General features: G+C 41.6%; 1 protein-coding gene and 1 pseudogene across 1 annotated transcript in view; both read right to left on the bottom strand.

Annotated features, from left to right (window-relative positions):
• SLC25A36 (solute carrier family 25 member 36) overlaps positions 1–7,652 on the bottom strand; it is a 32,409-nt gene extending 24,757 nt beyond the window's left edge. Inside the window, exon 1 of the mRNA XM_019747438.2 lies at positions 7,351–7,652. Within this exon, the coding sequence (XP_019602997.1) occupies positions 7,351–7,391 (41 nt within the window). The 5' untranslated portion in view covers positions 7,392–7,652. The remainder of the gene's footprint in view (positions 1–7,350) is intronic.
• A 981-nt stretch (positions 7,653–8,633) lies between these two features.
• LOC109455103 (large ribosomal subunit protein eL31) lies at positions 8,634–9,006 on the bottom strand (annotated as a pseudogene).
• Positions 9,007–21,731: the final 12,725 nt, after the last annotated feature.

Genomic DNA, 21,731 nt, shown 5'->3' with positions numbered 1-21,731 from the left:
AATTAGATGCAATTTCACCAGGAAGGGTAGGGAAAAATATTTGTTCTTCTGTATTATTACACATCATAGACAGCTTGTGGGTAGAGGTATTTTTATGGGCTGGTCAATTTAGTGGGAGATTAAATAGCACACTTGCTATTTAATAGCTGGGGGCTGGGTAAATGCGTTCTCAGCTTCACAATTAAATGGATGTGAGCACAACTAAATAATATTAAATATATACTACTTGTCTCATTTATGAATCTCTAAGATGTGGGCAGCACAATGATTTTCTCAAGCCAAGCAAGTCATAAAACAATGAATGCAAAAGACTAGAAATTATTTTTAAAACATTCTGTATAAAAATATTAACATTTAAAATTATTTTAGTCTTTCTTATTCCACTCCCCCACAAATAAAGATTTTTAGCAATAAACACTGATTTAAATATTTTATTATTTATAATAATCAAATTCCTCATAAACATCAATTTGCATAGCCAATATAATTCTTTAAAAAATTATCAAGACAGATAATGTAGAATGTACTGAGGCTGTGAAGAATCCAGGATCAAGAAGGGGAAAAATCTGGAGTCTAGAAGGCCATGTGGAAGATACTGTCATGTCCAACCACAGACGTTATGCTAAATGAAATAAGCCAGACAAAGAAAGAAAAACACTACATGATCTTGCTTTTATGTGAAACCTTTAAAAAAGTCAAATACACAGAAGCAGAGTGGAAGGGTGGTTAGCACCTGTGGAAGTGGAGGCAACGGGGAGGTGCTGGCCAAAGAGTACAGCACTGCAGTTACGGAAGACGAAGACGTCTCAAGTTCTCATGTACAGCGTACGATCATGAATAACACTGGATTGAACACAGGAAATTTGTAAAAGCAGATTTCAGGTACTCTCATCACAAAAAAATGGTAACTGTGAGAAGATACGCTACATAGTAATCACTTCGTTATGTGTATCATCCTGTCGTACACCTTAAATATATACAATTCTTTTTTTTTTTTTAAAGGCCAAATGAAGAAGCTCCTGTAATTACCTAGGTAGGAGGTATTGAAGGCTAGCAATCACCAGTTGGAACAGAGATAAAGGGACACAGAGGCTTTCTGATAACCATCTATCCTCACGTCTCACTGGTTCCACATTCTAAACTTCTTTTCTATTTCCCCTCACAATCCCCACAACAAGTGCCTTAAAGCAGGCCCTCAATTTATTTATTTCTTCTAACTGGTCCTGAGTCCCTCTGATCCAGTGATACGGTAAGATCAGTTGCAAGGTGTCACTGATGTCACTTGCTACTACTAATAAAGATTATGTCGGAAGTTTTACTATTAAAAGAAAAAGTTGTAATTAATATAAGTTGCCTGTTCCTTTGCTTTAAATGCTTTGATTTGCAAAGAATTCCAAGGTAAGAACAGCCAAGTTTGATAGCAGAAGAGCAAGAACAAAGTTCATTACCTGGGAATATAAAAAATCTAAAGGGACTGTTTCTAAGGTTAAGAATCTATAAAACTGTTAAATGTCACCACACGCTTGGTATATCCAGGTTGGAGCACCTAAACTATATATTCTTAGTGAAACTACTTGTATAGGCCAATGTCATACATTTTAAAGATGTTAGAAGGCCAAGGTTGCTTGGTGAGTGAGGTAACTGTACAACTATGTACTGATTTTAGAAAATATTTAAGAATTGTTTGATAATTCTGGCATGCCAAGGGTTCTAACTACTTGGGATCCCTTGAGTAAAGCAATGGCTAAAAGCTACTTAGAATGGGGTTTTGTTTTTTTTTTTTGAAACTAGGTACAATGTAACCAAGAGACTGGTTACAGAAACAAAACAATCTGTAAGAATAGGTCTTATAAGCAAGAGGAGGCCCCTGGGGGCCTCAAAGTGCTCTCCCACCCACCTTACAGCAACACAGGAATGAGAAGTTTGGGGGGGGGGGGCGGTGAAGAGGACAAGAAAGGGGAAACAGAAACCATTCATTAAGTAAAAGTATGAATAGCAAGCAGATCACTTTCAGCCACAAATAAACATCAATACATAAGTCAGGTACACAAACACAAAACCCCATCAGTGGGACAGCCTCAAGCTGCAGAACAGTTTCCTTGGTTTTAAAGGGCTTTCACTAGCTACACCAAGGCAGAGGAACCCAAGGCAACTAGGATTCAGCTAAGGAAAAGGTAGGTCACGGAAAAGAACATGTATCCTTGATTTTAACCTTCTAAGACTATATGGAGTAGGACATTTGTTTTTAACAGGTAAGGTAATTTATAAATGGACAAAACCTATTCTGATTGGGTCCACAACACTGGTGTGTGTGTGTGTGTCTGTATGTGCACATGCGTGTGCGCATATATGTACATTCATATAATAGGTTTTTTAGAAATGTATTTTTATTAACTTTAAGCAAACCTATTTCGTCAGACAACTTCAGTGTTTACCTTTGTAAACCAAAATGAATAGTTGAAATATTTTGTAATTTCTCTTGCCTGCAGGTAACACTGTAATTTCCTAATTAGGGCATTAGTCAAATTAAGAGCTATTACTAAGGAAGAAATCCATTAAAATGTTAGCCAAGGAGTTTTTCAATTTCAAAGCACGTAGCCCATCTCTGAAATTCTGTAAAAACCATTTAGGAAGTCTTACCAAAATTGTTTGTTCAGTAGTATATTTGTTGAGGTATTTTCTCTGAAGCTTTAATGGTTGGGTAAAAAACAATACAAGTTCTTGAAACAGTGAATGAAGGGCATACTCTATATACTTGACAGACTAACTTATGAGAAGTCAGATAGATACAAGTATTTTTGAAGGTTCAGGTAGTATTTCTGATGCAGGGGGAAAAATTAACAGGCAAGGCATTTTGAATGGCAAGGCAAAATCAAAATACCAGTAATACTGAAAAAAAAATGTTAACCAACTTAGATAAACATGAAACAGAACAAAGCCATTTCATACAGCCCAAGATGTAATTATATAGTCTTTCAGGAAAAACAGTAAGATATCAGACCGAGGACCAAAATTCACTATAGAAACAAAATATACTGAGGATCCGTAGTAGGTTTAGTAAATTTCCCCCAACAAACTTGCTTTGTTTCTTTGGTTCCCCTTGTGCAGCAAATCTCGAAGTTCTATCTGTCATCAATAACTTCTCTCCTACTCCGATCAGACCTTTATTCCCTGCTCTGCCTTGAAAACCATCAAAGGTCTCCAATTGTTAAATTCAAAGATTAACAGCTCTCAGACATCACCTTAATTGACAGTAACCTGACAGCAGATCACCCACTATTTCCTAAATACTGTGTACTTGCTTCATTTGACTTTCAGAACACATTTTCTTGGTCACTCTAAGTCTAGTTTGCTGGTTCTTCCTTTCCTACAGACTTCTTTTGTTGAAGTCTCCAGAGGCCAATCTTGGACACTCTCTTCTCTATATTCACTCCCTTAGTGACCTCATCTAGGCTCACAGCACCATCTATGTTCCAATAACTATGAAATGTGCGTCTCTAGTCCAGACCTCTTTCTTTCCTGGACTCGAGACTAATATATCCAGCTACCTAAACAACTGGCTTCTTGACCTCGTTCTCAAACTTCCCATGTCTAAAATGGAACTATTGCTCTTTCCCTACCTCAAACCTGTTCCATCTGTAACCTCGCGCATTTCAGTTAACAGCAATCCCTCCTTCCAATCGCCCCAACTCAAAACCCTGGAGATCTTCTCCACACTCTACATCCAATACATCACAACCTGCTATGAATGACGATTACCTCTCATTTTGATTACTGCTATAGCCAAATCATCTGCCTACTTCTGCCCTCGCCCTATGCATAGTCTATTCTAAACATAGTGGCCAGATGACCAGAGCGAGCCTTTAAAACGACTGCAATGACTCCTCCCATTTCAGAAAAACACAGTCATTTAATGGCTTAAGAAGGCTCTACTACTCTGCCTACACGTGTTTTATTACAGTGCTCCCACCCTAGGATCTTTTCAATGCTTGTTTTCTCCAAATGGTTAACTCTCTCCCCTCCATGTCTTTGCTCAAAAGTAACCTGTCTCAGTAAGACTCATCACCATCCCCCTATTTTTGCACTCCCACTATTCCCCTTTGTCCTGCTCCACTTTTTCATTTTTTTCCATAGCACTGACCACCTTCTAATTAATATGATTCGATCCTTTTCAGGTAATTGTGAATATTCTTCATTACTACGTTAAAGCTGACAAGTGGTAAGTACTTAAAGTTTACGTACCATTGCAATATGGAATCTGAACAATAACCAAACTTTTCAGTTACATTAAAATCTATTCATCTGTTTTCCATTCTGAATATTTTACCTATGCATGACTCTGGTCATTTGAAAAATATTGGTTCACTGGGTTATACAGATCTTCCAAATGTTGATATATGTACTACACAATATAAAAAAATTACATTCCTGTCAATTCAAGATTTCAAAAATTCTAATTTTTGCTTGAAAACTCAAATTTTACCATAAGGCAACAAATGTTATCAGTGGTTTTCCCTGAAGCAACAGGCTCACTTCCTTCATTTTTTGAGAAAACGTATGTCACATAGTCTGAATAGTCAGTCTATCAATTGTTCTTTCAAGTAAGAATAGTTCTCCTGAAAAAGAGAGGCTAGTTCAGTTGAGGCTGAAACAACTGCAGAACTACTTTGGTATGCAGAAGTAATTTATTCATAGTTCCCATTTTGTCACACAGAATATGAAATAAAGATGAGTACAAACGGGTCAAGATTTAGTAAAATTAATAATTTTATTGCTGTAAGAACATTTATAAATGAAACTGTTTCTTTAAATTCTGAGTGCCAATGACTATTAGCATGTTCTGGGGACACTGACACATACCAGCTCAGGCACCAGCAGTTTTACTCATTGCTGCCTTTGTACCACCAGTACAAATGTCCGTGAAAAGACAAACCATGTCTTAGTATTTCTATGAAAACAGTTTTAACCTCTCAGACCACCGAAAGGGTCTTGGGAACTCTCAGGGCTCCAGGATCCACACTGCTGTGCTATACTAACCCACTTATAGGAAAATCGTTTCTTTGAGACTATGCTACATCAGGGTAAGCGACTCCCCTTAGTCTTGTAATCTACTGGTAAGAACGAAAGAATGCATTTTTACAAGGAAAAAAAAAAAAAGGAAAAGAAAAGGGGGGTGAAAATAATGGAAATAAGACCAATAAAAATATAGACAGTAGACAACATTAGTCTGTCGATTCATTACTTCAGTAAAGAAACTCCCACTTGGGTGTCAAATATATTGATTCTGCAAAAATTGTTGTATTAATTAAATTACTTCACCTACTTCCTTGTAAAATCAGGGCAGAAGTGGAATACTTACAAGTATAATAATGTTGTCTGTTTCCAATATCTGAAACATGATCTTTACCATTCTTCCTAGTTCTAATGTTTCTTTAAGATAAGCCAGGTGCTATACTGAAATGACTTATGCAACCACATATAAATGTAAAATCAAGACGAAATGCCAAGGAAGGGAATTTACAAGGCTGAGCACCTATCTTGTGTCAGGCCCGACATACCAGTACTTCCTTTAATATACTCTAACCTGGTTCTTTGGGGAGCCAGGCTCCAAAATCTTTTTCTGTTTAGATGCTGCAAGAACTCTCCATTCCTGGTTTTAAAGAAAAAGCTAACCAGAAGAGCCTTTACACGTATTAATAACAAAGTGACTCATGATACTAAGCTGAGCTGGGAAGTTAGTGCAATCAAGCTAACATTTCAAATAAATGTGCCCTACTTTTAAGAAAATGATACGTGAATCTTGAATGCAGAGTAATATAAATGTTAGAACCTAGAGAAGGGCCTCAGAGATCACATAGTGTAACTCCCTTATTTTACAGAGGAAGCAATTACCATTTGTCCATTTTTCACTCAAATTAAAATAGCCAGAAGTAGATGTGTAGTCTCCTAACTTTCAGGCATCACTGCGATCTAACTACAAGAGGGAATCCAATTATTTGCATATCTAGGTATCTTCACAGAAACATCTACACGGCTAACGGTTGTTTTTTTTTAATGATTTAATTTGCCAAGATTATTGGTAAATGTAACAGCAATGTGGAAAGCAAGCTTTACCTAAACTGAGTCTCACGGATTAAAAAATATGTATTTTTTTATGTCAGGACAGTGGTTGGCCCATAAACTGGTGTGCAATAAATGTTTGTTGAATGAATGTGCCAAGGAAAGTAATGCCATCATTGATGATAGAGTCGATATGTTCAACTCAAGACACTGAGTAGAACCGCGTATTACCTTAATATTCTTTAAAAGGTCGATTTAAAAACAAACTGTACGGCCTAAGAGAATGTGACTTTACATGGCCATATAGGTAGAGTAGAGCCTCAGCATAATTCATCGTAGCCATTTTTGATAAGATTATGATCCTAAATAACTCCTAAACTTAAAATTGTTAGGATTCTCCAAATAATTTGTAAGTAACAAACCTTTAGTAGGAGACTCAACTGGCTCAACAAAATGTCTGTAGCACTTAGGACGGCATTCTACCACTTTAGGCTCAGTCCTAACCTTGCACACACACTACCGCCGAGGTATGTGACCTCTCCCTACCCCACACTTTCTCCTTTAACCAAAGGAAAAGCAGCGGGTGCGGCAGAGGGTTGATTTTCATGAAAAGAATCTGACCTCGAAGGCATTGCCACTTTGCACCGCATCTCGCAACCCGGGAAAGCTTGGGAAGGAAATTTTCCAAAAGCTAAAAACCTACACTCACTGCGGGAGAAAGAATACCAAAGCCTGTCTGGTGCCGGAATCCCCTGAAGGGCCCACCCTGGCAGAGCAGGGCCCGGAAATCTGCCCGTGTCTGCGGCGGAGCCCGAGCGACATGAGGCCCCTGTAGCCCGCGCAGCAAGAAGGGAAGAAGGAGGCCCCGGCGCCCATTTTGTCCTCTGCCTCCGCACTTCCCGCCCCGTCCACCCCTTGGCTAACCAACCTACGTGAGGCCTGCAGCTACACTCCTCCCCACGAGTCCGCATCCTAGACACCCGCTAGGCCGCCACGCGTGGCCGGGGCTCGCAGTGGCACCTGGGGCCCGCGTTGATCCTACCCCGCCCCCCCCTCCCCAGCCCGCAGATCAGGCCCTAGCCTCGCTCCAGCTCCGCAGGCCCAAAGCCTCACGTCCTTCTCGGCTTCATCCTCCCAAGGCTCCCCACCTGGGCCTCAGCACCCTCTCCCCCCAACCTCGCGGGCCCAGCACCCCTTCCCGCGGGGCCTCACCCCTCTCGCCTGCATCCCAGTCCACGGCCCTCAGCCCAGCCCCCTTAGACCCTTTCTGCACGCCCGCCAGTACCGTACCCCCCGGCAAACAGATGCACCAGCGTGTCCCTCTGGCTCATTCTCTCTCCCGCATGTCCTCCGGGCGCTGAAGCGGGACGCGGATCTGGCCGCCCACAACGGCCGGCGGTTTCGGTTCCGGACCGGAGCCGCACAGCGCCCCCGGGGCGGCGAGGGGAGCTGGCGGAGACGCGGCTGAAAAAGGTAACTGGCTCGGCCCTCCCCGCGGCCTGCAGCCGCGCCGCCTCTAGTCCCAGCTCAGCGCTCACGACCCGAGCCGGAGAACGGCGCGGCTGCAGAGAGAGGGTGGGTGCGGGGGCGTGAATCTTCGGCTGACCTCCCCCGCCTCATAAACAGAAGCTCCTATTGGTCTGCGCTGAGTGACGTCACGGGGCCGCCATGGCTCTCTCACGTGATCGCTAAGGGGTTTCTCAATGAAAGGGGCCGAGAGGCGGGGCCAGAGCGCGTGCGGGGAGGGTAGTAGGTCACTGTGCCCTCGCACCTACTCCGCGGGTGGTGAAGGCGGCGCGCCTGCCTGGGCTCGCGTGGGCGCGCCGTTGGAGACCCCACGCTCGCGCCCCGACTAGGCGAGAAACCGCCTGGATTCCTGGTAGGCAAGCAGAGAGGGGGCGCTAAGTCCCTGTTTTACTTAAAAAAAACACAACCATTTCATTAGAGCAATTTTTAGGTTTACAACAAAATTGAGAGGATGGTACAGAGATTTCCCATTTACCCCTTGTTTGGTTCACTTTCTAAAAATTAGATGTACGACCCGCGTTTCTTCTCGGTATCTACCTCAGAGTAACAGTCCAACAACGCGTGAAAAGGCTCACACAAGGATATTCATCCAGGAAGACAGTGTTTATAAACAATGCTTGTAATAGTGGAAAATGGGCATCACGTAGGGAATGGAGAAATAAAGCATGCAACATCGCAATTATGGAGTATTATGCAGGGATGACAAGGGGTGAGGTAGATCTGTGTGAAAAAAAATCCCTGAGGGCCTCATAACTGAAACAGGCAATTCAAACATTAAGGTTTATGTTGGAAAGAATCAAGAAAAGTGGCATTTACTCATTCTTCTAATTAGTAAATGTTTCTTTTGTGTATATATAAGAAGGTCAAAGACTAAGGGACAGAAAATGTTTTTTTTTTTCTCCAGAACATGGTGGTTAAATATTTAAAATTTTTGTTAATTAGTAATTATTTCTAAGGTGCGGAAAAGTACTGAGAATAATATAACAGTCTGTACTCATCACCCACACTGAACAAATGCTGATTTCTTTTTTTTCAGTTTTACAACTTTATTTGACCATCAGCAGGTAGTTCTCCACATTAACTGCTTGTAGATTTTTGAAAGTGGTGACAGGTACATAGGTAACCAAGGTGTAGCGCTTATTTAGTGACTCTTCATCCTCATTATGCTTGCTGGACACCACACCTGGATGCGGTATGGGACATTCCTTATTCCTCTGGCCCAGACAGCTTTGTTGAGTCTGGTGTCAAAGCGCACATCTGGGGTTCCCATCTCCTTCATGGCAAATTTCCGATCTCTTCGAGTGCCCGAGGGGAACGCTTCTTGAAACCCACTCCATGGATGCACTTGTGAATATTGGTGGTGTACTCTCTGACGGCAGAACGGCTCTTCTTCTCACCATCCTTCTTTGGGGGAGTCATTCTACCAAGCCCAAATGATAATATTTCCCACTTCTTTGTTCCATAACTTTCATTCCACCTGCAAGGCCCTCAACACCCTTTTCCACCCGTGTGTGATTATCCAGGGCCCACCTTCCTTTCCTTCCTGGGCTACTTCCTACATGAAGTCCTCCCTGATTGCCTCAGCTCTTTATGCTCTTTACTTCTCCTAAAGTCCTACAAAAAGTACAGACTGCCTGGCACTGGCAAGTGTTCATCCACTCCACAGCAAATGCTCATCTGTAAAATGGGCATAAGAGTACCCACCTCACAAGATAGTTGTGAGGACTATATGTGTTAAAATACGTAAAGCACCTGCAGCGGTGCTATGTAAGGCCTACCTGTAATAATTAGTAGTAGTATTTTACTGCCTTGTATTCTTAAGAACAAAAATGGCAGGGGATATTTCTTGAGTGCTTACTAATGTTCCAGGCTCTCATCTAAGCACTTTGCAGCTCTTATTAAGCTCTCACAACTACTCTGTGAAGTAAGTGATATTATCTCCCCAATTTTTCATGAGGAGACTGTGGTGTAAAATAATTACGTGACTTGACCAATATTGTCCAGTTTATCCATAAGGAGCTTTCATTTGAATCCAAGAGTCTGCCTAATTTCAGAGCTTCAGCTGATGAAGTAATAGCTGCCCAATAGATGGGGGACATTTGAAGAAAAAAAACACAAAAAAGTAGAAATAAAAATTGGCACCTGGCCACACTCCCCTCAAACCATTGCATTAACATTTTGTGGGTATTTCTTTTTTTACAGCAGCTTTATTGAGGTATCATTCACGTGCATAAAATTCACCTATTTAAAGTGTACAATTTGGTGGGTTTTAGTATATGTTCATGATTGTACAACCATCACCACAACATAATCCCAGAACATTTTTGTCACCCCAAAAGAAATCCCACACGCTGTTAGCAGTCACTCCCATTCTCCTCTCCCCCATCCCCTGGCAACCACTAATCTACTTTCTATTTGTCTGGATTTGCATAATCTGGACTTTTCATATAAATGGAATCATACAGTATGTGACCTTTTGTGTCTGGTTTCTTTATTAAGCATAATGTTTTCAGGGTTCATTCATGTTGTAGCATGTGTCAGCACTTCATTCCTTTTTATGACTGAATAATTTTCCATTGTATAGATACACCACATTTTTTTTTATCCATTCTCAGTTGATGGCCATGTGGATAGTTGCCACGTTGGAGTTATCATGAATGATGATGCCCTGAGCATTTGTGTACAAGTTTTAGCATGGACATATGTTTTCAATTCTCTTGGGAATATAGAGAGTGGAATTGTTGGGTCCCATGATAACTCTATGTTTAACCCTTTGAGTAACTGCCCTAACTGTTTTCCAAAGTGACTGCGCCATTTTGGATGTATTTCTTTTAAGACAATAGCTATAGTTCCATTTGTTTGACATGGTGAATACCGTAGTAATTACATTTAATGAAGCTTCTAAAACTGGTAAGAAAGGAGCTCGAGTTCTCATGTGCAGTAGCAGTTATTCCCATAATGAGCAACAACAATTCATGATGTGACTGTGTCCCTTGAACTTCTTTTCGATGCCATCATGGAGGTAGACTCTGACCCCTGCACATCCTGGTTGGTCAGTCCTGGGGCCGCCCACTTGGGTGCGGTTGCTGCGGTCGTTATTCTTGCTGTGATTCCAGGGTTGAGTTGGCTGTCATGCTTGCTGAGGTTCCCAAGGCTCTGTCATCCCGCTGCCCTTTTATAACCTTTCTTCCTCATTCCTGTTGACGAGAGCACATATTCAAGTGATTTTTTTCAAGACTGGCACAGAGTTTACTTGATCCCTTCTCCCTTACACAAAGAAGTTTTTCTAGAATGGCATTAGGGCAGGCTGGCTGGGGCTAAGGCCATGCTTTGGTGTCAGGCACACCTTCACTTCCTCCAGCCCCCAATTCCTGCTGAGGGGTCTTTTGGGAGTTGCAGTGTTTTGTTTTTTTAATTTTATTGAATATAGAAAGAGAAATATGGGGAAGAGGTACCCACAACTGGATGCGTGCCTCAGAACAAATGAGCTCACTGTGAAGTAGAGGGGATTCCTACTCTATTTCCAGATTGGCACTGACCTTGAATTTTAATTGCTAATGTGCTAAAGAATAGTTCTTAATAGCTATTTGGGGGGGAGTAGAGCACAGGTGGACCACTGATGTCATTGTTCTCCCCACTTAGTCTCTATTCGTCTTACAGGTACACAAAATTCGTGTGGGTTTCAAGCCTTGGATTGGCAACATTAGTTTTAAGTGTTTGGATATCTATATATGTAGATATCTATCTATCTATCTATCTATCTATCTATCTATCTATCTATCATCTATCTATCTATCTCTGTATGTTCTTGGCCATTTTAGTGGGAGGTTGGGAGAGATTACTTTGTACCGTGTTTCCCCGAAAATAAGACCTAACCAGACCATCAGCTCTACTGTGTCTTTTGGAGCAAAAATTAATATAAGACCCTGTATTATATTATATTATACCCAGTCTTATTAAAATAAGATGGGGTCTTATATTAATTTTTGCTCCAAAAGACGCATTAAAGCTGATGGTCTGGCTAGGTCTTTTTTTTTTTTTTCCCCCAAGTCGGTTGTTGTCCTTTCAATCTTAGTTGTGGAGGGCGCAGCTCAGCTCCAGGTTGCCGTTGCTAGTTGCACGGGGCGCAGCCCACCATCCCTTGCGGGACTCGAGGAATTGAACTGGCAACCTTGTGGTTGAGAGCCCACTGGCCCATGTGGGAATCGAACCGGCAGCCTTAGGAGTTAGGAGCACAGAGCTCTAACCGCCTGAGCCACCGGACTGGCCCCATAGCTAGGTCTTATTTTCAGGGAAACACGGTAGTCTCTTAGTCAGATGCCATTTTATTTTATTTTTTACTTACTTTACTCTTAATAAAAAGTAATACATTCAAACAATACAGAGGTGCACAAGGTGGGAATGAAAATCCTCTCTTCAACTTCCCTTCCTAAATCCCACTACTCAGAGGACATCATTGGTAAAAGTCGTGTAAATGTCCTTCTATGTACTCTTATGCCACGATGGCAGTTATCTCAAAGAGCCTCAGACTTATATAACACACCATGTGCCAGGCATTGTTGTAAGCTCTTTATGTGAATTTAAATGAATCCTTTCTAGAACCTAATGAGGAATATTTAAAAAAAAAAACCAACAGAGATACAGAGAGATTAGAGGATTTGTCAAGGTTATTCAACTAGCGAGAAGCCAAGCTGGGATGGAAACCTAGGGAGTCTGGCTCTAGAATCTGTACTCTCAGTTTTTCATTCTACACCATCTCAATTTTCTTTTGGGTTGAGAATATCAGGCATAGTTCCTACCCAAAAAAGGGGTAGTGATTTTGGAGGAATTTAAGATGTGGTGCCCAGAGGACAAAATGTGCTCTTACATTTCAGCCCCGGATGGAGTTACGAGGGCAGTTGCTCCGGAATGCAGCTTTGATGTCTCATTGAGCCACCACTCCCATCAGCTACTCTGTGTAACATTTCTAGTCAATGATGGTTAAAGGTTCTTCTGATACATGCGTGATAAGCAGAGCTAGCACTGGAGATGGATAAGGAGCTTGTTAGAAATGAATTTCCCCCAGAATGAATTAACAGTTTGCTTGTAGGAAACACTATTTCAGAGAGACCAATTCAGGAGTGTGTCCCAGGAGGCCTGGGAAAAAAACCAGAGGACTTTTTCTACCCGCCAAGACAGGAGTATTAGAAGGGTGGGGAGACCTTGCAAAGAAATGCATAGATTTTGTTGACATAAGGATGCAACATTCTTTTTTATTTATCTGGGTGATGCCTGGGACTCCAACAGTTGGTGGTAGTACAGTCGTACCCTGCCTCCCATTTAAGAACCTATCCACGGGCCCCACCAAGGTCCCTGCTTTGAAACCCAACTTGTAGGTTGGCATTTAGACCTTGTTTTTAACAGTAATTCTTTGTTTTTATTACAAAGTAGTAATGGCAAACACACTACCTAATTCAAAAAATGGGCAAAAGACTTGAACTGATATTTTCCTAAAGATTTGCAAGTGGCAATAGGTACAGAAAAGATGCTCTACATCACTAATCACTAAGGAAACGCAAATTAAAATCACAGTGAGATACTACTTCACACCCATGAGGATGGCTATTATAAAGACAAAACAAAACAAACTGAAACAGAACACACCTAGTGTTGGCCAGGATGTGGAGAAATTGGAACTCTATGCACTGCTGGTGGGAATGTAAAATGGCACTGCTGCTGTGAAAAACTGGATGGCGGTTTCTCGAAAACTTAAAAGTAGAATTAACATATGATCCAGCAATTCCGCCTGTAGGTATATCCCCCAAAGAATTGAAAGCAGAGACTCAAACAGATACATTCACGTCCATGTTCATAGCAGCACTATTTGCAATAGCCAATAGGTGGAAACACTCCAACTGTCCATCATCAGGTGAATGGACAAGCAAAATGTGGTACATATAATACACACAGTGCAGTATTTACTCAGCCTTAAAAAGGAGGGAAATTCTGACACACGCTACAACATGGGTGAACTTGGAAGATGTTATGTGTTGTGAAACAAAGCCATCACCAAAGGACAAATATTGAAGGATTCCACTTATATTAGATACCTAGAATAGTCAAATTCATAGAGGAAAAAAATAAAACTGGTTGCCAGGGGCTGGGGGGAGGTGGAACTGGAGAGTTAGTGCTGAGTGGGTATGAAATTTCAGTTTGGGGTAATGGAAGTGTTCTGGTGGTGACAGCTGTGCAATGAGAATATACTTAATGCCACTGCATTGTACACTCAGAAATGGTTAAAATGGTAAATTTTATGTTACGGATATTTTACCACAGTCAAAACATCATGAAAGCAATGCTCTTGGTTGTCAAAAAGTAAATATATAGTATTAGAAAAGTTACAGTGGAAAACATCAGACCCCCTACCCCATTCCTCTGTTTCCTCATTTTTGCTCCTAGAAGTAACCACTTTCAACTTTTTACTTTTCTGTAGATCCACATTGCTTAGTAACAGCAGTTCATGCAGGTTTTCTTGATTTATTAATTTCAGGCATAGTTTATTACACTTCTGATTATAATAGATGCAGATTTCTCTTTTTAAATCCACGCCTCTAGTTCCTATTTTTCCTTTTCCATCTTCCCAATAACTGTTATCACAATTTTTCAGTTGTTGACAATTTATCTTATTGTAACTATGTAAATTTTTTCCATGGCAAAGCCACATGACGTACATTTTTCTTGTACAAATTTTTACTTTTTCTGGTTAACAATTGTACTTTTTTCCCTATTTGCTTAATTTTCTATACCGATCCTTAATTTTTATCACATAGTGCATCATATCAGTAGCCTAAAAATGTTATTTTCTAAATGTTGAAATATCAGTCTGTTACCAGGAAATGATGTTGAACCTCGGCTCTTCATCTTCTTGAAGGAATGAATTTAATCAAGAGACAGAATTTTGTCCAGAATAAAACAGCAGGAAGTTAATTATTAAGAGAAAGTACTCTCCAAGACATGGAGCAGGACGACCCAAGAGAGGGAAGCAGCCTCGCCTTACGCTGTGCGAGGGTTTTTATTTCTGTGGGTAACTTGCCTCCCCCTCTCCCTTCTCTTATCTCTTTCTCTTCCTGAGAACCGGTCCTCTGGCATTTAGCAGTGCATTTCTTTGATTTAGGGGCATATGCAAACACATCCCCTTGATTTAGGGGCACTGTAAACATATCCCCTTGGTTTTGGGGCATGTGTAAACACATCCCTTAGAAGTATGTGTAAATCTGGAATCCTGCTGGGCAGTTGCAAGGGGTCTTGACCCAAGTAGGAGCTGCAGCAAGGGGCTTTCTAACTGGGGCTAAATTTCTCCTCCTGCTCATTTCCATCTATCTACCTACCCTATGAAATCTATCCATCCCATTTTTTTCCCTCCCTCTGGAGACCTTCCTCCTGGATTATTCCATCTTCTTGTTCCAACCTGAACTAGTTGCTCTCTTAGCTGCACAATTGTCATCCTGGGATTTACATCCTTCTACCTGTTTCCTGGATGTCATTTTCCTTTTTTTTTTTTTTTTTTCTTGGCTACTTCATTTTGCTGAAGTACATCTTTCAGCAGCTGCCAAAGAAAAGATGCATGGGAGATATTATTGTCATTATTATTAGATCTTGCATGCTTTTCTTTTATCTTCACATTTGGTAATTTGGCCAAGTACATGATTTTGAATTGAAAATCATTTTCCCTCGCTGACTTTTGAAGCCATTGCCCCATTAGTTTCTAGCTTCCAGGGTTAATATAGAGAAGTTTGACTCCATTTGTACCTCTGCTCTTTAACATGTTTTTTGCTCTTTTAACCTTTTAGGATCTTTCTTTAACTCCTGGTTTGGAAAATTTCACGACAAAGTGCCATGTTGGTGGTGGGGTCTCTTCATTCACTGTGCTGGGTACTCAGTGGGCCTTTTCAGTCTGGAAATGAAAATCTAAAATTTACTCTTGGAGTATTCTTTAATGGTTTCACATGTGCTAATTGGGGCTTTCAGCCCCTGAAGCCAAAGAGTGTAGTTGATATTTTCTCCATCCCCACCACCCCCAAACCTGGCAAGAAGTTTGCAGCTGGGTCAGCACCCGGGGTCAGAGGCCAAGGTTAAAAAGATAGACTTCTGCTTTGGCTGCAGTGCTGTGAGAAGCAGCACTTGACAAATATTTGGTGGGGAAGAGAGTGATAACAGTTTCAGTTTACATGTGGCCATTCCCTGGAGTCTGGGTGAGGAGAACCGGTTCAGCAGCTTTTTACTTTCTCCAGCCTCTACTCCAGGCCATGCCCTTGAATGCTGCTTAGAAGCTGAGTGAACAGAAAGGAAATGGAGAGCAGGACTGGGGAGTCTCCTTGTACTTGGAGTGGAGTTAGAGTCAAAGATCAGTGCTGGGAGAAAAAGCCTCGTACCTCACAGTCAGAATTACCATGGAAAAGCCCTACGTCTCCCAGAAATGCAGGATACTAATAACTTTTTGTACTTAACATTCCTCTCTGCTTCTCAATTAATCCTTTAATGTCTTCTTTCAGTATATCAGTGAAACCATCACCATTCAATTTCTTGGTCAGCATTAAACAATTTGTTTTTTATCCTTTCGTTGAGTGGGAAATACTTAAAGTTGTTTTCACAGCTTTTCCATAATTTTGGCTCTGGAAGACTTTTACTTCTAAACAAGATAGAGTAACAGGGATCAGAAATATCATTGAAAACCAGACAAAATATATAAACCTATGGTTTTAAAGACACTTGACATTAGGCAGAGAAAGAATGATTCCTGAGAGGTGAGAAACAAACACAACAAGCCATAAATTGCCCCTGCTTATTGCCTGGAGAGAGTTTCAGAGGAAGATGCAAACCAGGCAGAGCTTGGCGGACTCTCTGGGGTTGAGGATACACGCTTGAGAGTTCAGGGAGACCATGGCAGGTAGGCTTGTGGGACAGAGTGCCAAGAACCCCAGAGATCTGCAGAGGGTCTTTGTTAAGTTTTCAGGTAAGTACTGACCAGCACATGCACATGAAGAAACTACTTGAAGAAGGGAGGAAAATCTCCTCATAGGATTAGAGGGGACATCCTTGGAATTCACACAGGGCCAGGAATATTCCCATCAGCCAGAATGGCAAATTTCACCAATCATGGGGCATTGGATACAGTACTCAGCAGGGCTTCACTAGTGGGGAAGAATTAGCCCTAAACTAAACACTGTTCTGGTCCTGCCTAATACATCCTAAAAGTGAGATGTGAAAGGATTAACTGTATGCAATTAAATGTATCCTAGAACACAGGTCAAACATATATGTAAGAATACAAAAATATCCAGTACCCGACAAGGTAGAAGTCACAGTGTCTAGCATCAATCAAAGATCACCAGGCATGCAAACAAGTAGGAAAATATGACCCAAAAATAAGCTATTATAACTTTCTTGGTGCCCAAAAATGTATACACATTTTAAGAAAGGAAAAAACTATATTAAAATTATGCTGATGGTAACCACTTTGAGCACCTCCTATAACTGCAGAAGTCAAACGTGACTTGTATTCATCCTTTGTTATTGGTATATGTTGAGTATTACAATTTTAATAGTTTTTTCCTTTCTTAAAATGTATATACACTTTTTTGGCACCCTCTGTAGATACATATCTATCTATCTATCTATCTATCTATCTATCTATCTATCTATCTATATATACTTGTATAGTGTATCATCTGAAGATAAACTGTGATAAGTTAAAGATGTATACTGTAAATGCTTAAACACCCACTAAGATAACAAAGTTAAAGCTAAGAAGCCAACAAAAGAGATAAAATTGAATCATAAAAAATATGCAATCAAAAGCCAGTAAAAGGACACAAAGAGCAATGGGACAAGTAGGAGACAAGTATCAAGATGATAGCCTTAAGCCTAGCTATTGCAATAATTGTATTACACGTAAGTGTCCCTAATTAAGAGGAGATAGTCAAATTGGACAAAAAGCAAGACCCAATTCTATGCTCCCTATAATTTAAATATTAAGACACAAATATGTTAAAATAAAAAGATAGAAAAAGATATAACATGGTAGCATTAGTCAAAAGAAAGCTGGACTGGCTCTATTATTAGACAAAGTAGATTTCTGCATAAAGAATAATACCAGGGATAAATAAGGTCATTTCATAATGATAAAGAATCACTCCATCAAGAGGATATAACAATCCTAAATGTTTATTTGACTAATAATAGAGCTACAAAATACATGTAGCAAAACCTGATGGAACTGCAAAGAAGAAATGGACAAATCCCCAATTATAGTCAGATATTTCAATACCCCTCTCTAAGTAATTGATAGAACAAGTAAACACTGTCAACCAACTTGTACTAATTGACATTTATAGACTACTTTTCTCAACAACAGCAGAATACACATTTTTTTTTTTCAAATGCGTAGGGAACATTTACCAATAAGACCAGATTCTTGGCCGACAGAATAGATCTGAAAAAATTTAAGAGGACTCAAGTCATACAAATTTTTTTTCCCTAATCACAGTGGAGTTAAATTAGAAACCACAATTTTAGCTGAACTGTAGGATTATTTCAGGCTTGAACGCATCCCCTGCTCATATCATTTGATGCCCGGTAAGTATGTGCGTGATTCCACTTTTGTATGGGCAAAGAAAAGGTGTGTAGACAGCAAGCCGTTCGATGTGTAAAGGTTAATAGGTACATGATTGAAGATGTGGGTGGATGAGTGCACCGCCCATGTGAGTCCAAGAAACGAAATGTGTATTATGATTACGCAACTGACTTTTATTCAACTAATTTTAATCAACTAGGGATCTGACACATTAGAGGATGTTTCCACATACATTATTTCATTCTGTTCTAACAACACACCTATGAGGTTACATTTTTCCCCTTGTTTTAAGAAAGGGTAAAAGAGAGAGAAAAGGAAAAAATGAAGAAGTAGAGGGAGAGAGAGAGAGAGAGAGAGAGAGAGAGAGAAGTTCACTCCTTCTTAGCCTGGCTTCATGGTGAAGTCCCTCTCTACCTCTTCCTTCCACTGTCCTGCCACATCCTACAAGCACAGGTCCTTCTAAGCCAACTGAACTGCTGGTATTGCCCACCGTCACATCGTCGTTTCTCTCCTTTCAGACATGCCGGAAACCTCCTTCCCCTTTGTGCTTCTGCAAGTCCGTGCTGGCCTCTCCAGACCATGCCCTGTCTGCTCCTCGGGCCTGTGCAGTTCCTGAGTGCCAGGATTCCTGGCACACAATAGGCACCATGCTTCCCCGGGTCGGGAACCATTTCACATTTGTCTCTGTGAAGAGCCTCTTTGGCACTTGGCATCGTGGACATTCAATAAATATTTTCCATGTCCCTGCCCTGTGCCAGCTACTCTCCTAGCAGAGCCACGAGGCAGACAAGAGCAACAAGAGTATGAGCTCCCACTGAGTTTTTATTCTAGCGTCCCATAGACAAAGTACTGTTCAACAAATAAAATCATTTCACATTGTGAAACATTTTACTGTGAAGGAAAACAAATGATGGGAGGATGTAGTTTAGACCGAGGGGTTGTGGACATATTCTCTGAGGACGTGACGTGTATGCTGAGAGCTGAGAGAGGAAGGAGCCAGCCGTGTGAGATGGGGATCGTCTTCGTTTGCAAGGGCTGCAGTAACAAAAGTACCGCAGACTGGGGGCTGAAACCACGGAAATGTATTTTCCCATAGTTCTAGAAATTGGAAATCCAAGATCAAGGTGTTGGCAAGTGCCTCCTTGGCTTGCAGATGGCTGCCTTCTCACTGTGACCCCATATGGTTGTCCCTCAGTCTGTGTTTGTCTGTGTCCTAATCTCTTTCTATAAGGAACCAGTCATATTGGATTAGGCCCCACTCATGTGGCCTCATCTAACTTAAATTTCCTCTTTCAAAGTCCTCTCTCCAAATACAGTCATGCTCTGAGGTACTGGAGGTTAGGACTTCAAAATATGCATTTTAGGAGGACACAATTTGGCCTGTAAGGGGGGGACGTGAGTTTCCAGGTATAGCATGTGCAAAGGCCCTGAGTTAGTTTAAGGAAAAAGGAAGGTGGTGGGGCAAGATCAGAGTGAGCAGGGACAGACTGGTTGGCGATGAGGTGGGACAAGTGGCCAGGGGCCAGTTCCTATAGGTACGCATAGGTTATGGCAAGGATTTTACTCTAAGTGAGATGGAAAGCCACTGGCGAGTGTTAGCCACCGTAGTGCAAGGACCCAGTTTTCAATTACAAAAGTTCACTCTGCTAATGTGTGGAAACTGGGTGGAATGGGGGCAAGAAAGGGGCTAGGAAGTCCGTAAGGGGGCTATTGCAGGTGGTGGCATAGACAGAGTGCCGTCAGAGGAATAATGGGTAGGCTGGGTGAGGGGAAGAGAAAGGGGATGGTAAGAAGGGAGAAAGTACATGGTACCTTTTATAGAAGTGTAATTTTTAACCAAGATTCATCATCGCGCTGTGAGGAAGGTGCTAATTTATGAACATTTCCCATGAACAGAGCCAGGTCATTCTAACGAGTCTCGGATAATTTGACTGGAGTAGTAAGCACCTTTCATTGAGCCTGTACAACGTGACAGGTTTCCTTATGACAATCCCCTGAGAGGGCATTGCCCCCAGCGTTGTAGAGATGAGGAATGGAGGCTCAAGTGAGCATCGGAGCCAGGAGTGCCCTTTCCAGTCCCGAGTCCCCGCCTGACACCCCTCAGTACCCTACTTTCTATTCTGCCCTGCGCCCTCCCAAGGCTGCTCACTGTGGGGCTGAGAGGAAGGCTGCTGCCTCCTTCATCTCTCCTGAGCAGCTGACCTCATCTCAGATCTGCCAGCAGAGTTAACCCCACAGTGGAGATCTGAGGCTGCAGGCCTTTCATCAGATCGAGTTGCTAAAAGGGAACATTTAATTGCATGTTTTATTAATCTGTTCTCTGTGAAATATTAATCACAAACTCTTGTGAACATAATGTCCGGGGAGCAGTGAGTAACTGAGTTATGGCAATCTTGAAAGTCCTGAAACTGGCCCAATTCTGGTTTCTCAGCTGAGTTCTAGCTCATGGTCTCTACTCGGTCTCACCCAAGACAACCACTCCACCCTGAGGGCTCTCTGCTGACCTCTGACCTCCTGCCTTCCTGAGGAAAGCTGCAAGCTTATTTTTATGAAAAGGAAAACAATACTCAATGGGAAAGAAAGGGAGGGAGAAGCCCAGGGTGGGAAGGGTGGCAGCTGGCAATGCTGGGAAGGCAGCTCAGGTGGAGAAGAGGTACGGGAGGGGGAGAGGCCAAGGTAAAGACCTCCTCTTCCTGCCTGGACCACTGAGCTGGGGCCAGCGAACCTGACCTGTGCTGCCGCTGAGGGGTGAGGCGAGGCCACCCTCCACTCCTAGGTGGTTTTCTGCTGGCCTGGAGGAATGTCAGCAATGAACACCAAACAGAAGTGGTCTTTATTTTATTTGGATCAGGACCAGAGCACACATTGCCACATTCTCTTCAGGGAGCCTCGGGCCCAGGAACAGTTTTAAGAAATAGTCTACGAGGAGAGGGAGTGGCCAGTGTGTAGGGCAGGTATCCAGTGATTTTCAGAGATAGTATACCTTCTGTTCCACAGCTTTCCCATCTGAATAGGAGCAAAAGGGTCCTTTTCCATGATGGGAGAAGAAACATTGTGTGAAGGCATGGTGATATAGGAGGTAACTGGATTGCTACCTTTAGGGAATGGCTGGTTTGAGGGAGTAGGTCAGTTTGAAGAGGTCTATATTCTCAGGGAATCCCCAATTTGTTCTTGGGGAAATTTTCAGCTCAAAGTGGCTCACAAAACCACTAATTACAATAAACTCTAGGCAATGGTGAACATGCATGAAAATGGCTAGGGTACCTTGTCATTGCTGAAGAAGTGTTAAGTCATACATAGGCATCTCTTGTTTTACGTAACTCGTAGATACTTTAAAAAGCATTCTGTTATTTAGATCCAAATACGTATGAGAATTTAGTATAAAAGTGGCATTTCAAATTATTGAGGAAAAATGAATTATTCAGTAAATCATGTTGGGATTACTGGATTATCCTATCTGTAAGCAACAAACAAAACTTGGACTCCCAATCTCACTACTTAGATTAAAATAAATTCCAGATAGATCAAAGTT

Source organism: Rhinolophus sinicus, linkage group LG10, assembly GCF_036562045.2.
Source record: "Rhinolophus sinicus isolate RSC01 linkage group LG10, ASM3656204v1, whole genome shotgun sequence".
NCBI lineage: Eukaryota > Metazoa > Chordata > Mammalia > Chiroptera > Rhinolophidae > Rhinolophus > Rhinolophus sinicus.
Note: the sequence above shows the minus strand (reverse complement) of the source record. Positions and strands in the feature narration are given on the sequence as shown.